Source organism: Panulirus ornatus, chromosome 42, assembly GCF_036320965.1.
Source record: "Panulirus ornatus isolate Po-2019 chromosome 42, ASM3632096v1, whole genome shotgun sequence".
Classification (NCBI taxonomy): Eukaryota; Metazoa; Arthropoda; class Malacostraca; order Decapoda; family Palinuridae; genus Panulirus; species Panulirus ornatus.
In genome coordinates this window covers 24,403,959-24,430,152 of record NC_092265.1, presented here as the reverse complement: position 1 = coordinate 24,430,152, position 26,194 = coordinate 24,403,959, and the positions used below count along the sequence as shown (strand labels likewise).

The window sequence follows — 26,194 nt, the reverse complement described above, 5'->3', positions numbered from 1 at the left end:
ACTCACATGGTGGGGGAGGGGGCGAAGGTTCTGGGAGCAATGAAGAATGCGTGGAAGGAGAGAGTTATCTCAGAAAGCAAAAATGTTTATGTTTGAGGGAATAGGAGTTCCAACAATATTATATGGTTGCGATGAATGGGCTATAGATAGGGTTGTATGGAGGAGGATGGATGTGTTGAAAATGAAATGTTTGAGGGCAGTGTGTGGTGTGAGGTGGTTTGATTGAGTAAGTAATGAAAGGGTAAGAGAGATGTTTGTTAATAAAAAGTTTGGTTGGGAGAGCAGAAGAGGGTGTGTCGAAATGGTTTGGACATAAGGGGAGAATGAGTGAAGAGAAAGGACAAAGAGGATATATGAGTCAAAGGTGGAGGGAATGAGGAGAAGCTGGAGACCAAATTGGAGGTAGAAAGATGGAGTGAAAAGGATTTTGAGCGCTTGGGGCCTGAACATACGGGAGAGTGAGAGGCGAGCAAGGACTAGAGTGAATTGGAGTGATTTGTATACTGGGCTCGACATGCTGTCTGTGGACTGAATTAGGGCATGTGAAATATCTGGGGTAAACCATGGAAAGGTCTGTAGGGTATTGATGTGGATAGGAAGCTGTGGTTTTGGTGCATTACACATGACAGCTAGAGACTGAGTGTGGATGAATGTGGCTTTTTTTGTCTGTTTTCCTGGAGCTACCTCGCTGAAGCAGTGGGTAGTGATGCTGTTTCCTGTGGGTTGGGGTAGCGCCAGGAATAGATGGAGGTTCATACATCCTGTAGATGAGATAAAACTTCTGACATCATGCTTAGCATTAAATATACTGAAATATATCTTTCCCTTCTCAAGGTTCGGAAAGCTTTGCGTCATGAGGAAACTTACCACAATTTTTTGCGGTGTATCACGTTATACAATGAAGAAATTATCACCCGTTCTGAGCTGGTACAGCTAGTCCACCCCTTCCTCGCCAAGTTCCCTGATCTTCTCAAGTGGTTTAAGGTTTGTTTGTACTTGTAATGATTAATTATTATATATACATATATGCATTAGTATAAGTTACCTAAAAGTTATGAATTATCTTATAGGTACTTAATAGGATTGAGGGCAATTGAATGTGAATCACATGGTTATTGCTGTGTTTAGTGATTATTATTATTTGCACAGTTTTGATGGTAATCAGAAATATGCCTCATGCAAACAAGCTAGCAGTCAAGAACATGTAATCTGCTAACATCAGGGAGGTTGGCTTTCCATAAAGTTATATCTTGCCATACATTGATAGTTCTGTTACTGTTCCTGCATCACAAAGAGTCCTTTTGTCAAATTGTATAGTGTCTTTACTGATCAAACAAGTATTGTTGAGAGAGATGCAGATTTCTATCATGAAGATGAAAGTGCAGTAAATGTAGGGAAGCAGTCATGTGTGAGTGAGGTGTTTTAACTACTTAAAGAAAGAGAGTTAATGGTTGTAGAATTATTAGTTCGATAGAATTAGTAGTTCAATTCAGGGTTGTTAGATATAAGAATAAAAGTGGAAATGCTGTTGAAGAGATTTTAGAATTAGTAGTTCAATTCAGGGTTGTTAGATATAAGAATAAAAGTGGAAATGCTGTAGAAGAGAACATGCATGTGGTAGATTACTTGAAAGGAATGTACCAGTGGAAGTTCAGTGAAGGGGGAAGAATGTAAGTTAAATGTTAAGAAGCTGATAGAGGAAAGTAAAGAAAGAGTAGATGGATATTTCGGAAGAAAGTTTAGTGGAAAGTTTGAGGAAAATAAGAAATTGTACTTGAGGAGGAAAGGAAAGAGGTGGATGTAAGAGTTAAATTGTAATTTTGAGAAGTAGGGAAGGGAAGTTGCTACATCAAAGAGAAAGTGAAAGGAAGATGGAAAGAGTACTTTGAAGAACTGATAAATGTGAGAGAAGGTGAGGTAGCAGTTTTGACATACAATGTGTATGGTTAACGGAAGGAAAAGGGTAAAAATTCTGGAGCCTATGGCAAGAACTGAGTTAGAAAGGTCAATAGTGAGGTTGAAGGAAGAGAAGGCTGCTGATGTGGATGGAATTACAGCTGAAATGTTGAAGTATGGTGGAGAATGCATAATAGTGTGGATGCATTTGATATGTAATTTAGCATGGAACCATAAGATTTTGCCTGAGGATTGGATGAAAGCTAATATTGATCCTTTTTTCAAAGGAAAAAATGCTAAGGATGTATGTAGCATTTATAAGGGAACAAGTCTGTTAAGTGTAGACTAGGAAAAGTGTATGCAGGAGTGTTGAATGGTAGTGATGTAAGTGGCAGAATGTAGGATAAGTTAGGAGCAAGGGGGATTTAGGAAAATTGGGGGATGTTTGGATTAGATTTTTGTGTTTAAAATGACTGGAAAAGTTTCCAGCTAAAGAGAATCCCTATGCAGCTTTTATGGATCTCTAGAAAGTGTATGACAGTTGATTGAAATGCTTAATGTAATGTGTTAATGATATATTGGGTAGGGTGACAACTGTTAGATGGAATGAAAGCCTCACAGGAGCTAATGCATATGTAAGAATGTGTGGAAAGTTGAGCAAAAAAAATTATTTTAAATTTGGGTGCGAGGCAGGCCTGTGTGGCTTTTCAACATGTGTATGGATGGAGTAATGAGAGAGACGAAATCAGAACTAGGGAAAAGTTGGTGTAAAGATGGAGTGTGTTGGTAAGGTATGGCGACTCATGACAAGCCTGTTTTTGGATGATACTGTGTTGCTTGTTGAGAGTGAAGAGGAGTTTCAGAAATTTGGTTGTGTGTTTGTGTAGGTTAGTGAAGATAAATGTACGTAAAATTAAATCGGTGGTGATTGAAAGGAAACAGAGTGAAAGTATAGCTTTTGCAAATCCCTGTAGAGTGAGAAAAGAAACTGTGCTAAACTGTTACAGGTATGGGAAGGAAAGGCAGGAAGAAGAGACAGACTTTAAGTATTAGTGAGCTATTGGGGCAAATTTTGTGATATGAAAGGAGAGATAGGAAGAGAGCAGTACAGGGTAGAAAAGTCATTGGCTAAAGGTATAAGAATGAAAGTGAAGAAAGGATTAAGGGCAGCATAGTCCTCATAACCCATAACTGTGCAGCCGAAACATGGATGTGGAAGGAGTCAGAGGTCAAGAATTCACGCTTTGGAAATGATTTATTTGAGAGGAGCATTGTGGTATTGATTAAATGGGATAGAAAAAAAAAGCATTAAGGGGGTATGTTAGAGATTTGATATGGCAGAGTGTTAGAATGTGTGAAATATAACACTTTGAGGTAGTTTGGGCTTGTGGAAAGAATGCTGGATGGGGAGTTAAGGAGGAGAGTGTATGATCGTACGATTAAAGGGGTTGGTGTAAGAGGAAGACTGCCTGTTACTTGGATAAATAGAGTAGAAGAGCTTTTGAAGGAGAGAACTGGTGGAAGAAAGTTTAGAATGGTGGATGTAAGGGAGGCATGTAAGGACAGGGACAAGTGGAGACTTTCTTGCCGTGGCCACCCCCTTGATGGGAGTTCCCAGGGAAGATGGGCATCAGAGATATAAATAGATGATATACAGCTTGTTTGTTTGTCCTTTCACTGGTATCTTCCAGGCTGACTTGTCACATATGGGAAAATTTGAAAGTAATGGCTTTGCTTTTTAAACTGCAAATTGCAAACTACCTTCATTACTTCAGTGCAGTGGTAGGCACATTAGAATATTTGAAGTGGATTAAATGTTGACACTTTTTATTGAAATTAAAGTCACACTGTAACCTTATTGCCATCCTTGTGGTGGTGCTGGCTTTCTCAGAGAGACAGGCCATTGAGGGTCTGGAGTGCTAAAGTGATCTGATGTCATTCTCCTTTAATACGATTCATAGAATTACTAGTCACTGTGAGTGTTTTACCTTGATATGAGGAGAATTTTGATATCCATCTTGCAGATTCTTGTCAAGAATTGGTTTCATTGATTTGTGATTATGGCTGGAGTTTTATTCCCCCAAATAAGGTTACTGGTTATCCCTCTTCATATAGTTTTTTGTGTTATGTGCTCATCATTTTCATTTCAGTACATTAAACTTGCACAGAACTTGTGATCACATTCTGTAGAAAGTAGAGTTTGATGTATCTGTTGTTCTTAGTAGTCTTACAGTTTCTTTAGGAAGCATAATCAGTTTATAACCGTATTTTTAGCAATGTGTGTTAGTATTTTGTACAAAAACAAAAATGACAAGGTTTCTTGGCAGTTTATCCTAGATTCATATCTCTTGTGCATAATTTATGTTTCCACTACAAGTTGAAGTCTGCGTACACAGTTAGCTGACCATAGATTGCAACCTTAAACAAAAGATGAGCCATTTGAACTGCTTGGAGGTCTCGGTAACTTGTTTGTTGCCACAGTCATCACGTTATATTTCAATTTAAAAAAAAAATTGTTTTGGGCCAAAAAATACTGTGAACTGATACCTGCAATTTTCAGTATTTTTGAAGGGTAGCAAATTTGCTTAATAACATCAGTATTAGGACAAGTTTTCATGCTGAATATGAATTTAGGGTTGAAGTGATGTTTGGGGGTCATTAGAAGCTGTAAGGAGCTGTTAGGAGCAATAGAAAGTAGTAGTAGGTAGGAATGTTTGGGCAGGAGCACGAGGTAGTAACATTAGGTAGTAGTAGTTGATAAGAGCATTAGGTTGTATGGTGAAAACCATTGGGGCATTTTGTCTGCAGTGATCAGGTACCTCACCACTCTGCTAGTTGAACTTGCTGTTATGGTGTTTCACAAAATGCAAAAGATAACCTCCTTCACATCAATCATAAAGAGAAATCATTGGTATCCTTTGATCATTTGTTACTGATATAGTTTTGTACCTTATGTTCAGATTTTTTTTTTTTTACGTTTTTCCCTCGTCAGTCTTAGTCACATACTCATGATGCAGCTCATCATTTGAGTTCAGTTTCTCCATAGTATTCATTTAGCTTTCAGTTGTCAAAATTGTATGAGCAATAATTTATCTCTCCCCAACTGTAGTTAAAAGCAAGTGCATACCAAATTATTCATGTGGCGTTTGGACCACTTATGTGTGTTATCCCACACAGCTAAAATATACTCCACCCTCTTTGTGTGGACTTGTAAGCACTGGTTGTCATTGATTAATGTTGCTGATGCATTCTTAGAAAATGCAGGTATAATCAGAAGAGGTCGTCTCTTATGCATATTTTATGAATTGGAATTCTGCTGTCAGATAGTAGATTGGAGACATATTCTGTGGATAAGCAAGGTTTTGTTTCATTAACATTAAATACCACCCAAGCTGAATGATTTGCCTCATCACTTATTGTTTTATAAAAACAGGAAATGCTTCAGATGCCCCTAGATCTGCACTTGCAAGTTCACTTGACACTGTGCAATGTAACAAGTGTCTTACAATTTTCTAGCCCTCAAAGCTTGAAACAAAAGATGATGATGTTGAACTTTCTCCTGAATATTCATTCTTATCCTGAAAGAAACTCTTTGCTTTCTCTATAATTAAGAGCATACTCTGATGTTGAAGCTGTCCCTCAAGCCTTATCAACGCAATATTTTTCCATAGCAGTCATTCATGCTCTTCTGTATCTGACAAGATAACTAGTTAAGTGGTAAGTAAGCAGCTGGAATTATTGGAAATTCTTAGATCTTAACCAAACTCTGTGATGGTGGTTTTTACTGTCGTTTTTGGAAACGAATGTGCCCTAACAATGTTGGTAGGATGTGTGACAGTTTCAGGACATTTAGTTATGTGCAATTTCGCTTCTGTGGTTATTGTTTTCCTTTGACTTTTGTAAAGGAATTTGTTAGGCATAGGAAAGAAATTTCAGGGCAAATCGTAAGAATAAATGAAAGAACAAGAATTTAGGCAAACAAAATGGCCCTGAAGACAAAAAAGATGCTGTGTGATGTCAGAGATGTAGCAACACTACAACATTGCAACATATCCAACAGATGGTATGGTAGTGTTAATCAAGGATGATTTATAATTGCTTTACCACACAACTGCTAAACAAAGGTATTCAAAATGATATTAATCAATACAAGATCATATAGCATTGGTGTGGAAGCATCTAATGAAAGCACTTTAAGAGACATCCACAAAGATTTAGAATATTGGGAATTAGACTTCGAAAGGGGAAAAGCATGATGGGATAATGAAATATGGAGTACAGTTGTTGATAAGTTAATGGGGTGTAATTAGTTCGTGGAACAATGAGGAATGAAAGGCAACAAAATATATATATGGTTGATAAGATGATAAGAAGGAAAGAATATAAATGGCTTGATTAATGCTGTTTTTTAGGTTGTAGAGGAAGTATTTTATTGGTGCATGCTGAAGTAGTGAAAGTATAGATACTAGGAAGACTTGATGCACTTTGATATGGATGGAAATTTGTGAGAGCATATATAGAGTCAGCCACATCACTCATGCTTACATTCACATCCTCAAGCATTTAGATTTGATGTCTTGCACCAAAACTGCCATCATTCACCTCACAATGTAATTCATGTTCACACCTCCTGCTTCTTACATAGTACTAACAATGAGCCACCTCCCATAGTCTGATTCATTTTAGAACAAATCAACTTTGTTCCTTGTGCTTGTGACCACTGACCCACAGTACCACAGCTCATACCACACCTGAAGAGTCTTTAATTCTGGAGAGACATTAAATTAGTTATGGTCAAGAAAGAGGGAAGTGCATGTGACAAAATCCTTGGATGCATGCATTGATGAAAGAAGTTGAGACGCTGATGGCATTTTAGGTGTGAGAAGGAGATGGAGTGAGTATTTTGAAGGTTTGTTGAATGTGTTTGATGATAGAGTGGCAGATATAGGGTGTTTTGGTTGAGGTGGTGTGCAAAGTGAGAGGGTTAGGGAAAATGTTTTGGTAAACTGAGGAGAGGTAGTAAAAATTTTGCGGAATATGAAAGCCGGCAAGGCAGCGGGGTTGGATGGTATTGCAGTGGAATATATTAAAAAAGTGGATGACTGTATTGTTGACTGGTTGGTAAGGTTATTTAATGTATGTATGACTCACGGTGAGGTGCCTGAGGATTGGCGGAATGCTTGCATAGTGCCATTGTACAAAGGCAAAGGGGACAAAGGTGAGTGCTCAAATTACAGAAGTATAAGTTTGTTGAGTATTCCTGGGAAATTATATGGGAGGGTATTGATTGAGACGGTGAAGGCATGGACAGAGCATCAGATTGGGGAAGAGCAGTGTGGTTTCAGAAGTGGTAGAGGATGTGTGGATCAGGTGTTTGCTTTGAAGAATGTATGTGAGAAATACTTAGAAAAGCAAATGGATTTGTATGTAGCATTTATGGATCTGGAGAAGGCATATGGTAGAATTGATAGAGATGCTTTGTGGAAAGTATTAAGAATATATGGTGTGGGAGGCAAGTTGTTAGAAGCAGTGAAAAGTTTTTATTGAGGATGTAAGGCATGTGTACGTGTAGGAAGAGGGGAAAGTGATTGGTTCTCAGTGAATGTAGGTTTGTGGCAGGGGTGTGTGATGTCTCCATGGTTGTTTAATTTGCTTATGGATGGGGTTGTTAGGGAGGTGAATGCAAGAGTTTTGGAAAGAGGGGCAAGTATGCAGTCTGTTATGGATGAGAGAGCTTGGGAAGTGAGTCAGTTTTTGTTCGCTGATGATACAACGCTGGTGGCTGATTCATGTGAGAAACTGCAGAAGCTGGTGACTGAGTTTGGTAAAGTGTGTGAAAGAAGAAAGTTGAGAGTAAATGTGAATAAGAGCAAGGTTATTAGGTACAGTAGGGTTGAGGGTCAAGTCAACTGGAAGGTAAGTTTGAATGGAGAAAAACTGAAGGAAGTGAAGTGTTTTAGATATCTGGGAGTGGATTTGGCAGTGGATGGAACCATGGAAGCGGAAGTGAATCATATGGTGGGGGAGGGGGCAAAAATTCTGGGAGCATTGAAGAGTGTGTGGAAGTCGAGAACATTATCTTGGAAAGCAAAAATGGGTATGTTTTGAAGGAGTGGTGGTTTCAACAATGTTGTATGGTTGTGAGGCGTGGGCTATGGATAGAGTTGCGTGGAGGAGGATGGATATGCTGGAAATGAGATGTTTGAGGACAATATGTGGTGTGAGGTGGTTTGATCGAGTAAGTAATAATAGGGTAAGAGAGATGTGTGGTAATAAAAAGAGTGTGGGTGAGAGAGCAGAAGAGGGTGTTTTGAAATGGTTTGGTCACATGGAGAGAATGAGTGAGGAAAGATTGACCAAGAGGATATATGTGTCGGAGGTGGAGGGAACAAGGAGAAGTGGGAGACCAAATTGGAGGTGGAAAGATGGCGTGAAAAACATTTTGAGTGGTCGGGGCCTGAACATGCAGGATGGTGAAAGGCGGGCAAGGAATAGAGTGAATTGGAACGATGTGGTATACCGGGGCCGATGTGCTGTCAATGGATTGAACCAGGGCATGTGAAGCGTCTGTGGTAAACCATGGAAAGTTCTGTGGGGCCTGGATGTGGAAAGGGAGCTGTGGTTTCTTTGCATTATTACATGACAGCTAGAGACTGAGTGTGAACGAATGTGGCCTTAGTTGTCTTTTCCTAGCACTACCTCGCACACATGAGGGTGGAGGGGGCTGTTATTCCATGTGTGGCGAGGTGGCGATGGGAATGAATAAAGGCAGACTATGAATTATGTACATGTGTATATATGTATATGTCTGTATGTGTATATATATGTATACGTTGAGATGTATAGGTATGTATATTTGCGTGTGTGGACGTGTATATATATACATATGTATGTGGGTGGGTTGGGCCATTCTTACGTCTGTTTCCTTGCACTACCTCGCTAATGCGAGAGACTGTGACAAAGCAGAATAAAAAGAAATAAGAACAATAAATAGATATTTAGAGAACATTTTTTGTAGCACACCTGAAGTTTACTTTCATTTCTTTCATACTATTCACCATTTCCCGTGTTAGCGAGATAGCATTAAGAACAGAGGACTAGGCCTTTGAGGGAATATCCTCACCTGGCCTCCTTCTTTTGGAAAATAAAAAATAAACGAGAGGGGAAGATTTCCAGCCCCCCGCTCCCTGAAGTTTACATAGGGAAAATTATCACTCAAGAGAATGAAAAATTGTGTAAAGTCATTGAAACCCAAGAATTATTTCATAAAATGCGACCAGAGAAGCGACGTATATCCTTTGTGCAGATGCAACTAGTGTTTAATGAAATGCAGATCTTGTAAATACATCTATTTGATGGGCAGTTTGATGCATTGGGATCATTACCAATGTGAAAACCCACTTGTCTTCTGTAGAATATAATTTTGATTATTTTGGTAGTTTTCTTGTTTAGTTACAAATGTCTTTACATGAGAAATTTATTATTTAGTTATTGTTTTTGACACATATTTTATTCTTTGTCCATAGGGATGGAATTATTTACATTCATTTTTGTATGTGATGGGACAGTAGCTAACCTTTTGTCTTCCTTGCATTTAACATGATTTTTTTAATTGTAATGAGTTTGTTTTATTATTAGAAGAAATTACATCTCATGAAAAAGGAAATATATGATTGTAAGTCATCTCTCTTGATGTTGGTTTTAAATGAGAATCTCACTTTTCATGTGTAATCTACCAAGTAATTGTTAGGTAGTTGGCAGAGGCATCAGTTTGATTACTTGATCTAGTGTTTTTGAGAAGTAGAGTGCAATGAATTTGGGTATTGTCTTACATATAGAATTATCAGTAATGATAAAGATAATATTCAGCATGTGATTTTTCTTAGTTGAAATCAAACACTAAACATCATGATTATACTTTTTTTTGTCTCATGTATAGCAACATATGAATAGTATTGTAGAGAAGGTATTTTAAAGACATTATTTGCAAATTGGATGGTATTGCAGTGGAATTTATTAAAAAAGGGGGTGACTGTATTGTTGACTGGTTGGTAAGGTTATTTAATGTATGTATGACTCACGGTGAGGTGCCTGAGGATTGGCGGAATGCGTGCATAGTGCCATTGTACAAAGGCAAAGGGGATAAGAGTGAGTGCTCAAATTACAGAGGTATAAGTTTGTTGAGTATTCCTGGTAAATTATATGGGAGGGTATTGATTGAGAGGGTGAAGGCATGTACAGAGCATCAGATTGGGGAAGAGCAGTGTGGTTTCAGAAGTGGTAGAGGATGTGTGGATCAGGTGTTTGCTTTGAAGAATGTATGTGAGAAATACTTAGAAAAGCAAATGGATTTGTATGTAGCATTTATGGATCTGGAGAAGGCATTTGATAGAGTTGATAGAGATGCTCTGTGGAAGGTATTAAGAATATATGGTGTGGGAGGCAAGTTGTTAGAAGCAGTGAAAAGTTTTTATCGAGGATGTAAGGCATGTGTACGTGTAGGAAGAGAGGAAAGTGATTGGTTCTCAGTGAATGTAGGTTTGTGGCAGGGGTGTGTGATGTCTCCATGGTTGTTTAATTTGTTTATGGATGGGGTTGTTAGGGAGGTGAATGCAAGAGTTTTGGAAAGAGGGGCAAGTATGAAGTCTGTTGGGATGAGAGAGCTTGGGAAGTGAGTCAGTTGTTGTTCGCTGATGATACAGCGCTGGTGGCTGATTCATGTGAGAAACTGCAGAAGCTGGTGACTGAGTTTGGTAAAGTGTGTGAAAGAAGAAAGTTAAGAGTAAATGTAAATAAGAGCAAGGTTATTAGGTACAGTAGGGTTGAGGGTCAAGTCAATTGGGAGGTGAGTTTGAATGGAGAAAAACTGGAGGAAGTGAAGTGTTTTAGATATCTGGGAGTGGATCTGGCAGCGGATGGAACCATGGAAGCGGAAGTGGATCATAGGGTGGGGGAGGGGGCGAAAATTCTGGGAGCCTTGAAGAATGTGTGGAAGTCGAGAACATTATCTCGGAAAGCAAAAATGGGTATGTTTGAAGGAATAGTGGTTCCAACAATGTTGTATGGTTGCGAGGCGTGGGCTATAGATAGAGTTGCGTGGAGGAGGATGGATATGCTGGAAATGAGATGTTTGAGGACAATATGTGGTGTGAGGTGGTTTGATCGAGTAAGTAATAATAGGGTAAGAGAGATGTGTGGTAATAAAAAGAGTGTGGGTGAGAGAGCAGAAGAGGGTGTTTTGAAATGGTTTGGTCACATGGAGAGAATGAGTGAGGAAAGATTGACCAAGAGGATATATGTGTCGGAGGTGGAGGGAACAAGGAGAAGTGGGAGACCAAATTGGAGGTGGAAAGATGGCGTGAAAAACATTTTGAGTGGTCGGGGCCTGAACATGCAGGATGGTGAAAGGCGGGCAAGGAATAGAGTGAATTGGAACGATGTGGTATACCGGGGCCGATGTGCTGTCAATGGATTGAACCAGGGCATGTGAAGCGTCTGTGGTAAACCATGGAAAGTTCTGTGGGGCCTGGATGTGGAAAGGGAGCTGTGGTTTCTTTGCATTATTACATGACAGCTAGAGACTGAGTGTGAACGAATGTGGCCTTAGTTGTCTTTTCCTAGCACTACCTCGCACACATGAGGGTGGAGGGGGCTGTTATTCCATGTGTGGCGAGGTGGCGATGGAATGAATAAAGGCAGACTATGAATTATGTACATGTGTATATATGTATATGTCTGTATGTGTATATATATGTATACGTTGAGATGTATAGGTATGTATATTTGCGTGTGTGGACGTGTATATATATACATATGTATGTGGGTGGGTTGGGCCATTCTTACGTCTGTTTCCTTGCACTACCTCGCTAATGCGAGAGACTGTGACAAAGCAGAATAAAAAGAAATAAGAACAATAAATAGATATTTAGAGAACATTTTTTGTAGCACACCTGAAGTTTACTTTCATTTCTTTCATACTATTCACCATTTCCCGTGTTAGCGAGATAGCATTAAGAACAGAGGACTAGGCCTTTGAGGGAATATCCTCACCTGGCCTCCTTCTTTTGGAAAATAAAAAATAAACGAGAGGGGAAGATTTCCAGCCCCCCGCTCCCTGAAGTTTACATAGGGAAAATTATCACTCAAGAGAATGAAAAATTGTGTAAAGTCATTGAAACCCAAGAATTATTTCATAAAATGCGACCAGAGAAGCGACGTATATCCTTTGTGCAGATGCAACTAGTGTTTAATGAAATGCAGATCTTGTAAATACATCTATTTGATGGGCAGTTTGATGCATTGGGATCATTACCAATGTGAAAACCCACTTGTCTTCTGTAGAATATAATTTTGATTATTTTGGTAGTTTTCTTGTTTAGTTACAAATGTCTTTACATGAGAAATTTATTATTTAGTTATTGTTTTTGACACATATTTTATTCTTTGTCCATAGGGATGGAATTATTTACATTCATTTTTGTATGTGATGGGACAGTAGCTAACCTTTTGTCTTCCTTGCATTTAACATGATTTTTTTAATTGTAATGAGTTTGTTTTATTATTAGAAGAAATTACATCTCATGAAAAAGGAAATATATGATTGTAAGTCATCTCTCTTGATGTTGGTTTTAAATGAGAATCTCACTTTTCATGTGTAATCTACCAAGTAATTGTTAGGTAGTTGGCAGAGGCATCAGTTTGATTACTTGATCTAGTGTTTTTGAGAAGTAGAGTGCAATGAATTTGGGTATTGTCTTACATATAGAATTATCAGTAATGATAAAGATAATATTCAGCATGTGATTTTTCTTAGTTGAAATCAAACACTAAACATCATGATTATACTTTTTTTTGTCTCATGTATAGCAACATATGAATAGTATTGTAGAGAAGGTATTTTAAAGACATTATTTGCAAATTGGATGGTATTGCAGTGGAATTTATTAAAAAAGGGGGTGACTGTATTGTTGACTGGTTGGTAAGGTTATTTAATGTATGTATGACTCACGGTGAGGTGCCTGAGGATTGGCGGAATGCGTGCATAGTGCCATTGTACAAAGGCAAAGGGGATAAGAGTGAGTGCTCAAATTACAGAGGTATAAGTTTGTTGAGTATTCCTGGTAAATTATATGGGAGGGTATTGATTGAGAGGGTGAAGGCATGTACAGAGCATCAGATTGGGGAAGAGCAGTGTGGTTTCAGAAGTGGTAGAGGATGTGTGGATCAGGTGTTTGCTTTGAAGAATGTATGTGAGAAATACTTAGAAAAGCAAATGGATTTGTATGTAGCATTTATGGATCTGGAGAAGGCATTTGATAGAGTTGATAGAGATGCTCTGTGGAAGGTATTAAGAATATATGGTGTGGGAGGCAAGTTGTTAGAAGCAGTGAAAAGTTTTTATCGAGGATGTAAGGCATGTGTACGTGTAGGAAGAGAGGAAAGTGATTGGTTCTCAGTGAATGTAGGTTTGTGGCAGGGGTGTGTGATGTCTCCATGGTTGTTTAATTTGTTTATGGATGGGGTTGTTAGGGAGGTGAATGCAAGAGTTTTGGAAAGAGGGGCAAGTATGAAGTCTGTTGGGATGAGAGAGCTTGGGAAGTGAGTCAGTTGTTGTTCGCTGATGATACAGCGCTGGTGGCTGATTCATGTGAGAAACTGCAGAAGCTGGTGACTGAGTTTGGTAAAGTGTGTGAAAGAAGAAAGTTAAGAGTAAATGTAAATAAGAGCAAGGTTATTAGGTACAGTAGGGTTGAGGGTCAAGTCAATTGGGAGGTGAGTTTGAATGGAGAAAAACTGGAGGAAGTGAAGTGTTTTAGATATCTGGGAGTGGATCTGGCAGCGGATGGAACCATGGAAGCGGAAGTGGATCATAGGGTGGGGGAGGGGGCGAAAATTCTGGGAGCCTTGAAGAATGTGTGGAAGTCGAGAACATTATCTCGGAAAGCAAAAATGGGTATGTTTGAAGGAATAGTGGTTCCAACAATGTTGTATGGTTGTGAGGCGTGGGCTATGGATAGAGTTGTGCGCAGGAGGATGGATGTGCTGGAAATGAGATGTTTGAGGACAATGTGTGGTGTGAGGTGGTTTGATCGAGTAAGTAACGTAAGGGTAAGAGAGATGTGTGGAAATAAAAAGAGCGTGGTTGAGAGAGCAGAAGAGGGTGTTTTGAAATGGTTTGGGCACATGGAGAGAATGAGTGAGGAAAGATTGACCAAGAGGATATATGTGTCGGAGGTGGAGGGAACGAGGAGAAGAGGGAGACCAAATTGGAGGTGTAAAGATGGAGTGAAAAAGATTTTGTGTGATCGGGGCCTGAACATGCAGGAGGGTTAAAGGCGGGCAAGGAATAGAGTGAATTGGAGCGATGTGGTATACCGGGGTTGATGTGCTGTCAGTGGATTGAATCGGGGCATGTGAAGCGTCTGGGGTAAACCATGGAAAGCTGTGTAGGTATGTATATTTGCGTGTGTGGACGTATGTATATACAGGTGTATGGGGGTGGGTTGGGCCATTTCTTTCGTCTGTTTCCTTGCGCTACCTTGCAAACGCGGGAGACAGCGACGAAGCAAAAAATATATATATATATATATATATATATATATTTTTTTTCCCCGCTGTTTCCCCGCTAGTTTCATGTAATTTTTATTATGTCATCCCCGTACAAATGTTTTTATGTAGACCCTCATCTTGTTGAACACAATTTATTTTTCTGTGCTTTCTGGCTCTGTGAATTTCATGAATGTAGGGCACAGAATGTAACTGGAAATGCCTTCGTTTTTACATGTGTTAAGAATTTGTCTTCCATACTGTGTATTAGTATTTTATTGTGGTATTGATATTTTATTGTATACTCAGATATACCTTTTGTCACAATGAAAAAGACCTGAAATATATTTTAGAGGAAAAAGGTAACCATGGTATTTGATTGGGTTAATGCATTTCTTGCTTGGAGGATGACATCATAATCTTCCTGATATTTTGAGTGACTTTATCTCCACATGACTATAAAATAGAGTTATTTGCTGACAGTGTGTGGTTGGGGTAACCAGAAGGAGGTCTTAGAGATCAGCAGCTGCTCCCTCAGGATGATCATTTCGATCCTGACACCAAAGTACATCCTGCTTTGGAAGTGCTAAGGGAGCTCCTGCAGGTCCAGGCCTGGTTTGCCTGCTGCACCTGGTTGCTGTGGGTAAGGGCCAAGAAAAATGAACTGTCTGTGATGAGAAATCTTTTTCCAAGGATCACCTTAAAATGCAGAAGCTTAAAGAAGCAGCTTTGAACATGAATAGATTCTCAGTTGATTTTTTTTTTTTTACTAGTTAACTTTTTATATTGATATCTTGAGGAGGTAATTGGATGGGGAAGGTGTAAATCTAAGTTTCTTGATTACTGTAATTATTGACATCATTGTCAGGTGTTTGACTAAGTATATGTTTATTGATTTAGTTGGCAGAAGCCATAATGTTGTCACTGGTTTTGTATTACCATATATCCTTTTTCTCAAACTCAGCTCGGCTCAATATATATTACTGGAGGATTGACCTCTCATTCATACTCAAAAAAGTTTTTTCATAGATCTTTTGTGAAGTGGATATAAAAACTCACAAAATTGTGCATTTAGTGATACAAGCATTGAAATTTTGAAAGATGAATAGCACTATCATTTGAAATTGAGACAATTTACAATCTTTGTGATTATCCCTCTTTTATGAGGTTTACAATCTTTATGATCATCTCTCATATATAAGATTTATAATCTTTGTGATTATCTCTCGTTTATAATGTACAAAATGACTGCCTTTTGACCTGCTTTTTATAGTCCTAGTTTTTTGTTTTTTCATCTGTAGTTTGAGATGTACCAAAAACAATTTTTGTAGTCATTGAACAATTTCTTTTAAGGACATAATTTGTACAACTTAAGTTACGGTTTGTTTCTCTAAAAATTCATGCCTGTTCAGACCAGTGTTGACATAAGTAGGGTTTGTTTCTCAAAAAATCTTTGCCTAAGCAGATTGGTGTAAATTGGTTGTACTGCAAGGAGCTTAGTGTTGTCTGTTCTTTATAATTAGGAGACATTCCAGATACCCTGTACTTAATGAAAGAATGCACACAGGGATTGGTTTATGATCTCTGAGGAAGTGCTGTTAGATTTGCATATCACCAAAGATTTCTATGTATACATAAAAAATAGTGTGTAAAGGCTGCATCTTAACCTTTAAACTTCATTTCTGCATGATCCCCTTTTGCTGATTATGTATACATAAGAAATATTGTGTAAAGGCGGAATCTTAACCTTGAAACCTCTTTATTTCTGCTTGATCCCTTTTTTAAGATATAGTAAAAAAAAGTTGCATAAATGAATTGAAATTGGTAAAACTGAAAGTGTATAAATGAATTGAAATTGGTAAAACTGAAAGTGTATAAATGAATTGATATGGGTAAAACTGAAAAAGTGGATGGTTATTATTGGTGCCTATGCACCTGGTAATAAGAAAGATCATGAGAGGCACGTGTTTTGGGAGCAGCTGAGTGAGTGTGTCAGCAGCTTTGATGCACAAGACTGGGTTATAGTGATGGGTGATTTGAATGCAAAGGTGAGTAATGTGGTAGTTGAGGGTATAGTTGGTGTACATGGGGTGTTCAGTGTTGTAAATGGAAATGGTGAAGAGCTTGTGGATTTGTGTGCTGAAAAAAACTGGTGATTGGGAATACCTGGTTTAAAAAGAGAGATGTACATAAGTATATGTATGTAAGCAGGAGAGATGGCCGTAGAGTGTTATTGGATTACGTGTTAATTGATAGGCGTGTGAGAGAATTTTGGATGTTAATATGCTGAGAGGGGCAACTAGAGGGATGTCTGATCATTATCTTGTGGTGGCAAAGGTGAAGATTTGTAGAGGTTTTTAGAAAAGAAGAGAGAATGTTAGGGTGAAGAGAGCGGTGAGAGTGAGTGAGCTTGGAAAGGAGACGTGTGATGAAGTACCCAGAGAGATTGGGTTCAGAATGGAAAAAAGGTGAGAGCAAGTGATGTAAGGGGAGTAAGGGAGGAATGGGATATATTTAGGGAAGCAGTGATGGCTTGCGCAAAAGATGCTTATGGCATGGGAAAGGTGGGAGGTGGGCAGATTAGAAAGGGTAGTATGTGGTGGGATGAAGAAGTAAGATGTTAGTGAAAGAGAAGAGAGAGGCATTTGGACGATTTTTGCAGGAATATAGTGCAAATGACTGGGAGATATATAAAAGAAAGAGGCAGGAGGTCAAGAGAAAGGTGCAAGAGGTGAAAAAAGAGGGCAAATGAGAGTTGGGGTGGGAGAGTATCATTAATTTGAGGGAGAATAAAAAGATGTTTTGGAAGGAGGTAAATGAAGTGTGTAAGACAAGAGAACAAATGGGAACATTGGTGAAGGGGGCTAATGGTGAGGTAATAACAAGTAGTGGTGAAGTGAGGAGATGGATTGAGTATTTTGAAGGTTTGTTGAATATGTTTGATGATAGAGTGGCAGATACAGGGAGTTTTGGTCAAGGATGTGAGAAGTAAGAGAGGATAGTTTGGTAAACAGAGAAGAGGTAGTGAAAGCTTTACGGAAGATGAAAGCCGGCAAGGTGGCAGGTTGGATGGTATTTTAGTGGAATTCATTAAAAAAGGGGGTGACTGTGTTGTTGACTGGTTGGTAAGGATATTCAATGTATGTATGGTTCATGATGAAGTGCCTGAGGATTAACGGAGTGCATGCATAGTGCCATTGTACAAAAGCAATAAGGATAAAGGTGAGTGCTCAAATTACAAAGGTATAGGTTTGTTGATTATTCCTTGGAAATTATATGGGAGGGTATTGATTGAGAGAATGAAGGCATGTACAGAGCATCAGATGGAGGAAGAGCAGTGTGGTTTCAGAAGTGGTAGAGGATATATGGATCAGGTGTTTGCTTTGAAGAATGTATGTGAGAAGTACTTAGAAAAACAGATGGATTTGTATGCAGCATTTATGGATCTAGAGAAGGCATATGATAGTACGAGTTGATAGAGATGCTATGTGGAAGGTATTAAGAATATATGGTGTGGGAGGTAAGTTGCTAGAAGCAGTGGAAGATTTTTATCGAGGGTGTAAGGGATGTGTGCGTGTAGGAAAAGAGGAAAGTGATTGGTTTGCGGCAGGGGTGTGTGGTGTTTCCATGGTTGTATAATTTGTTTATGGCTGGGGTTGTTAGGGAGGTGAATGCCAGAGTTTTGGAGAGTTGGGTAAGTATGCAGTCTTTTATGGATGAGACAGCTTGGGAAGTGAGTCAGTTGTTGTTCGCTGATGGTACAGTGCTGGTGGCTGATTTGGGTGAGAAACTCTAAAAGTTGGTGACTGAGTTTGGTAAAGTGTGTGAAAGAAGAAAGCTGAGAGTAAATGTGAATAAGAGCAAGGTTATTAGGTTCAGTAGGGTTGAGGAACAAGTTCAGTTGGGAGGTAAGTTTGAATGGAGAAAAACTAGAGGAAGTGAAGTGTTTTGAATATCTGGGAGTGGATTTGGCAGCAGATGGAACCATGGAAGTGGAAGTGAGTCACAGGGTTGGGAGGGGGCGAAGGTTCAGGGAGTGTTGAAGAATATGTGGAAGGTGAGAACGTTATCTCAAGAGAGCAAAAATGGGTATGTTTGAAGGAATAGTGGTTCCAACAATGTTATGTGGTTATGAGGCATGGGCTATAGATAGGGTTGTGCAGAGAAGGGTGGATATGTTGGAAGTGAGATGTTTGAGGACAATATGTAGTGTGAGGTGGTTTGATTGAGTAAGTAATGAAAGGGTAAGAGAGATGTGTGGTAATTAAAAGAGTGTGGTTGAGAGAGCACAAGAGGGTATGTTGAAATGGTTTGGACATATGCAGAGAATGAGTGAGGAAAGATTGACCAAGAGGATATATGTGTCAGAGATGGAGGGAAGAAGGAGAAGTGGGAGACCAAATTGGAGGTGGAAGGATGGAGTATTTGGTTTTATGGTGTTTGATAATGTAAGCACTGAAAGGGTAAGAGAGATGTGTGTTAGTAAGATTATGATTGAGAGCTGAAGAGGGTGTGCTAAAATGGTTTAGACATATTGAAAGAGTTAATGAGGAAGGTTAAAAAAGAGCATATGTATGTCAGAAGTGGAGTGAACAAGGAGAACAGGAAAACCAAAGTGTAGATGGAATAAAGTGAAAAAGATTTTGAGTGATTGGGGCTTGCACGTACTGGAGGGTTAAAGGTGTGCACGGGATGCAATGAATTGGACCAATGTGGTATAGGGGGTCGACTTTCTGTCAGTGGACTAAACCAGGCCTGTTAAGCATCTGGGGTAAACCATGGAAAAGTCTGTGGGGCCTGTTTATGGATAGGGAGCACTGGTTTTGGTGCACTACTCATGATAGCTAGAAAATGGATGTGAGGGAATGTGGCCTTTCTTTGTCTGTTCCTGGCTTACCTCTCTAATGGGGGAAATAAAGATGAAGCATGAATGAAAACGAAAATAATGATAATGACACCAAAGTTGAGAAATGCATTATCTATTTTGAAAAAGTTATTCTTTATATTAAGTGTTTAGTGCTTGTATCATTTTGTACACAATGTTACTCACATGCAGCTTCACTAAAGGGCATAGTTGACTGAGTATATCTGTGTATGATAAGCTGTAGGGTAATCAAACAACGTTATGGCTTTGGAATAGTTAACAGTTTGTCTTTGGTATTGTTGCCACAGTCATAGGGAAAATGTTGAAGCATTGCTTTTTGAAATGAAATGTCAGTAACCTGGGTCAGAATGTAGTGGATTAGTATTATATATGCTATATAATAGAATTATAAGATTGGCCTTAAAGTTTTCATCTTTTTAGTAGTTCTAAGTACAGTATTTGGAAATGTTAGGTAGGAATTGATAGATAAAGAAAGGGGCCATATCTTTACCTATTTCAAAATTTGATTGCAGGACTTTGTGGGCTACCGTGAAGGAGCATTGGGAAACTCTGATATAATTCCTGCAACTGTCACAAAGCAGGAGAGAATAAGTGGTGATTTGGCTATGGAAATTGGTAAGTAATTAGAAGACATAGTTCACCTACTATGTAGGTTGCTAGTTTTGCTTTACTTTTTGGAAGATGAAGTTAAGATTTGAGAAGTTGAGTGTTGTGAAGTAGTCATGAGTATCAGTATTTACTACTGATTTTTGATTAATAACCTCATTGATCCTTTCATTTATTGTAATTTTATTTTCAACCTCAAGAGTTATTGGCTTTTGATATATTCCATCACTGCATAGATTCTGTAAACATGCTTGCCTATCAGTAGCATTCTTTAGTATTTGTCTAGTGTGCAGTATCTAAAAGACTTTACCATTACTGTTCCTTAAAAGAACTTAAGATATCATTGTTTTTGGAATACCTAATGAATGATCTTGGAATGTTTTCAGATTATACAACTTGTAAGAGACTAGGAGCATCTTACTGTGCTCTGCCCAAATCCTATCCTCAGCCTAAATGCTCTGGTCGAACAAGTCTCTGCAAAGAAGTTCTCAATGATACCTGGGTATCCTTTCCTTCTTGGTCAGAGGATTCCACTTTTGTCACCTCGCGTAAAACACAATATGAAGAATATATATATCGGTGTGAAGACGAGAGATTTGAGGTAATTGTCTCTAATAATGAGTATTTTTTTTATATATACCTAATTACTTCTCCCACCTTTGTAAGGTAGCATATGGAATAAATGAACATTAACCTTATCGCACACATCCACACCCCACACGTTTTGTATGATGTAGCATGGAAACTAGAGCATACCATCCACAGCCAAGCCCCACAGACCATATCATGATTAACCTTGACTGTTTCACATGCCCTGGTTCAGCCAGTTGATGTCGTGTTGCCCCCTCTGCACATCACGTTGATTCAGTTCAATTTGACTCATGCAAACCGCTCACTCACGTGATTGTTAAAGCCCTGATGCCCAAGATTTCCATATTTTCATCCTGTTGCTTTCTGGACCTTTCTTGGAAGAAAGAGGTGGCAGACTAAGGATGTACTCTTAAATGCAAAACAAAGAATATTAGATCAGTAGAAGAGTGGGAACAGTGACATATGGTAATGAATATATGTGAGATATTCAGCCATATACAAGTTCATCACATGCCAACAAGAGATGACCACACAAATATGCTCTTTACATTTGACTTAGAACTCTTGATGTACCTTGGAAGTAATTAAAACTAGCACATCAGGACATTACATCCTAGAAGTAATTATAACCTTCTCTATGCAGAGAAGAAAAATAGTATAGCAGAGTGGGTTGATCATGTAAGAAATGACATTGCCTGAAAGAGATTTAATTGTGGGTGCAGAAACAGATAGTTTGAATATATGGAGAAGATGAGTGAGAAGAGACTTGATACAGAGGTTCCATGTCAGAAATGGAGGGAGTAAGGGAGAAAAGGAGACAAAGCAGCGTATATCTATCTATTTCTGTATCTCAGATATGTCTTTCCCACCAGGAACTCCCTCAAAAGTCTCCATAACTAGTGAATTCCAGTGCCACTTAGTAACCATTAGTGCCTCACCCTTAACAGGCTACTGGCTTAGGACGAATTTAGCGCAGCATCTGCAGAGATTTCTCCCTATGCTCCTACTGACTATTACTACCTTATGCTCTTGCCTAATGTTTGTATCTACTACTACCTAATTTCCTGCCTAATGCTCCAGCTTAATTGTTCCTACCTACTACTACTATCTATTGCTTCTAACAGTTTGCCAAAAGGCAGGGCTAGTGCATAGAGTTTATTGCAGGAATATCAAGATGTATGAAGAATGAGTTGTGTGACTTAAATGTTACGTGTTATGTATGACAAGGAGAGGTTGTATGTTTATGTACAGAATGCCAGTAGTCTACATGTGGTTGAGGCAGAAAGGAAAGACAACTCTCCTCCATTTTAAGTATGCATTTGGTACTCTATAGAAGGCTTTCACATCATCCAGCAATTGTCACCCTACTCCATATATCATTAATACATCCCATAAAGCATTCCACTCAACTTGTCATAATCTTTCTCCAGATCCATAAAAGTTGCTCACAGATTCTTACCTTTCTCTAGATACTTTTCCACGGACATTTTCACCACAAACACCTCATCCATACATCCCCTACCTTTCCTAATAACTTCCTTGCTCCTTACTTATTTTCTTTTAATCTCTATCATCAACACTTGCCTACTCTTTTCCTGGCATACTTAACACTTCAATTTTTTCTTTCATGCTTGATCACCATTTCCTATGTTAGCAAGGTAGTGCTAGGAACAGATTAAGAAAGCCTACATCCACTCTCATCCATTTTCTTGCTGTCATGTTTAATGCACCAAAACTGCAGATCCCTATCCACAACAAGGCCCCACAGACCTTTCCATGCTTTACTCTAGATGCTTCACATCCCCAGTGTATGCCACATTGTTCCAGTTCACTCTATCCCATTCACACTTTTCACCCTCCTGCATGTTCAGGACCCGACTGCTCAAAATTATTTTCGTTTCATCCTTCCATCTCCAGTTTGGTCTTCCCGTTCTCCTTGTTCCCTCCATTGCTGACATATATCCTCTTTGCCAACCTTTCCTCACTCATTTTCTCTATACATCAGAACCATTTCAGCACACCCCTCTTTTGTTCTCTTAACCACACTTTTTTATTACCACAAATCCCTCTTACCCCCTCATTACTCACCCAATCAAACGACCTTACACCAGACATTGTCCTCAAACATATCATTTCCAACTCATCCAACCTCTTCCACACAGCCTTATCAACAGCCCATGCCTTGCTTACATATGATATTGTTAGGACTAATACTCCTTCAGATTTATTTTGCCCTCCCAGATGATCTCTCTTTTCCCACATTATTCATTGCTCCTTAAACCTTTGCCCATCTCCCCCATCTTATGACTCATTTCTGTTTCCATGGTTCCATTCGCTGTTATGTTCACTACCAGACATCTAAAGCACTTCACTTGCTTCAATTTTTCTACATTGAAACTCACTCCTCAACAAACCACTCCCTCAACCCTGCTCAACTAATAACCTTGCCTTTTTACATATTTACTCTCAACTTTCTCCTTTCTTTCACACACTATTCCAAACTTATGTCATCAGTTTCTCACTTAAAACCTCACTCTATCTTTCTAAATCCCCAGTGCCCTTGAGGGGGTGGCTACAGTGCCACTTGTTAGTTTTTAGTTCCTCACTCTTAACAGGCCAGTGGCAGAGGGCAGCTCTAGCACAGAGTTTTCAGAGGCCCCTACCTAATGCTCCTGGCTTATGTTTGTACCCACTACTACAACTTAATCTTTCTGTCCAGTGCTTCTGCTTAATATTCCTGCCTACTTCTTCAGTCTTATACAGACTTATTTCCTTGTAATTGCTACATGCATCCTTAGCCCCCTTTCATTTTAATAAAAGAACAGTAATAGCTTTCACACAGTCCTCAGGTATAGCCTGTTTCCATGCTGAATTACATATGGAAAGCATTCACTGTATTACACTTTTCCCTCTATACTTCAACATTTTAGCTGGAATCCTATTCATTCTAGGTGCCTTTCCTGTGCTCAACCTCATTATTGCCCTATTACCCCCCCTTCTAGCCATAGACTCATGGATTTGCATTCTTTTCCTTCCATCCTTTTTTACATACCAATGCATTTAGCAACCGCTGTCTCACCTCCTTTCAGATTCATTGGTTATTCAAAACACCCTTTCCATCTTTCTTTCACATCCTCTTTTTGATTCAGCAACTCCTCTTTTTTACTTCTTTTATTAACATTCCCACTCTTACATCCACCTCTTTCCATTTTCATGTCCTGCATGTGCAATTTCTTATATTCCTTAAACTTCTCGCTCAACTTTCTTCCAAAATCTTTATCTACTTTGTTTTTCTCTGTCAGCTTTTTAACACTTAGCTTACACACCTTATATTTTTCTCTCCTTTGATGAAAATCCACTGGTACATTTCTTTAGATCAATCTCCCATATGCCTTTTTTTTTTTTTTCACGGCATTTCTAATCTTATTTGTCTTCCATGCAATTTCCCATTATATTTTTGTATATCACGACCCTGTATTCAACAACTAATTCTACAACCTTTAGCACTCTTTCTCTAAACATTTAAAACCTCATTCACTCATGACTGCCTCCGTGCGTTTGTTGCACTTGCATCTAAACTTTTGATCACTTGTCCTTTCATATTCCTCCTTGCATTCTTTCTGATTCATCATCTCGCTTGCCAACATTTTTACCTCTCCTTGCCTCCACAAGAACTGCAAAATAATCAGAATCTCCAAAAAAATCCTCTTACAACTTAACCAACTAGCAGAGCCTTTCTTAACCTTTCATCCACTGGCCAAGCATCTAGCACAGCCTTTCTCAACCTTTCATCCAATGCCACATAGCCACTCATAGCTAGCCTTTTGTTCTTTTCTTACATCATTTCTCATCCATGTATACCTGTGGACCATCTTGTGCTGAAAAAAGATGTTTGCAGGGAATCAATCTTCTCAATACAGGCATCTACAGGATAACTTCCATTCTCATTTACTTGAGGCACTCCCCATTCACCAACTAATTCGCCAATTTCATCACAGCCCCCTTTGCATTTGTATTACTAAACAACTGCTTTTCTCCATCTCAAAACTATATCTGTAGTCATTCAGATTTCTCCAAAAATGCTTTATCTCATTCTTAACTCACGCAGTCTTCATATTCATTGGTGCATGCTACACATATCCATGCATACTTCACAATTCCAATTTTTTCCTTTCGCCCACACTATTTTTTATCAGTTCCATCCATGCTTTGTAACACCCTCTTATACTCATTGATAGCACAGTTGCACATCCTTCTTTCCCCAAGCCCTGATAATTTTTATTTATTCCCAACCATACCACTTCTTCCACTCCCTCTTATAACTTGCTTTCATCATTTCCCATTTTCAGTCCATACACCCTGCCCAAAGGATGTTAGTCCACTCAATTCCCAGCACATCTGAACTGTAACTTAGATTTCTCTCATCACTCTCAATTAGTCATCACTTTTACCCCCCAGCATAACTGGTAGACCCCAGTGCCACTATTTATTCTTTGTGCCTCATCCTTGACGCCCCTGGCAGAGGGCAGCTTAGATGCATTGTTTCCTAGAGGCAGCTAGGCATAGGAAATGGAGGGTATAGTGTAGAAGGCTTTGAGGTAGGAGGATGTTAACATACAGGCAGGAGCCAATCATTGGTTGGAATGAGGGAGGGTGATGTACGATATCAGGCAATATGCTGTCTGTAGGCTGATCCAGAATGAATGAAACAGTTAAGTTAAACTGTGGACTCTTTAGTGGGGCTTGGCTACAGATGGTAGTCTTTAGTTTTGGCACAGCATTTATGGCCTTTGGAGAATGGATGTGTGGAAATGAGGCTGTTGTTGAGTTTGTTCCTGATGCTGCTTCAGGAAAGCAGCAAAGGCACTGTTATAGAAAAGAATAGAGCATTGAAACATGGATATTGATATTTCTGTCAATATCAGTTTGAGACACCAAGCTTTGTTTTGTTTTTTAGTCTTAAGCTGGCCATGGACACAGATTGTAAGATTTGAATTTGATTTGTCAGATATTGATTTTTTTTAGCAATATATTTGGTGGCTTGCTCATGTGATGACTAATTAATCTTTTTTGTTTCATTTGTTAGTTGGATGTGGTGCTGGAGACAAACTTGGCAACAATGCGTGTATTGGAGGGTGTACACAAGAAGCTCCAAAGGATGAGTCCAGAGGAAGCTGCTAGATTTAGATTAGATGATTGCCTTGGGGGTAACTCGCCTACGATACACCAAAGGGCTATTCGTCGTATATATGGCGATAAAGCACCTGATATAATTGATGGTTTAAAAAAGAATCCCGTCGTTGCAGTGCCTTTGGTTCTAAGAAGATTAAAAGCGAAGGTAAGTAAACTTGATTTAGCAGAAATATTATGATTATTATTGATATTTATATTATTATGATTGTTATTGTTTATTATGTACATTACATATGGCAGTTGGAGGGTGGATGTGAGAATATAAGTATGATTCTTTGACTGTTCTTGGTGTTAATTCCTTAATACAAGAAATAGTGTACAACCTAGAAATTTTTATTTTTTTCTTTAAACTTCATCATTGTCTGCCTTGCCAGTGAAGTTAATGACAGGAACAACCTGGCATTATATGTGTACACATATACATGTATACACACACACACACACACACACACACACACACACACACACACACCCACA

General features: G+C 38.9%; 1 protein-coding gene across 7 annotated transcripts in view; it reads left to right on the top strand.

The window, feature by feature from the left end:
- The window catches only part of Sin3A (SIN3 transcription regulator family member A), a 206,648-nt gene that overhangs the window by 142,904 nt on the left and 37,550 nt on the right, over positions 1–26,194 (top strand). For all 7 annotated transcript variants that reach the window (XM_071686749.1, XM_071686748.1, XM_071686743.1 and 4 more), the window contains 4 exons: positions 835–984; positions 19,840–19,942; positions 20,320–20,534; positions 25,611–25,862. In XM_071686749.1, the coding sequence (XP_071542850.1) occupies positions 835–984; positions 19,840–19,942; positions 20,320–20,534; positions 25,611–25,862 (720 nt within the window). The remainder of the gene's footprint in view (positions 1–834; positions 985–19,839; positions 19,943–20,319; positions 20,535–25,610; positions 25,863–26,194) is intronic.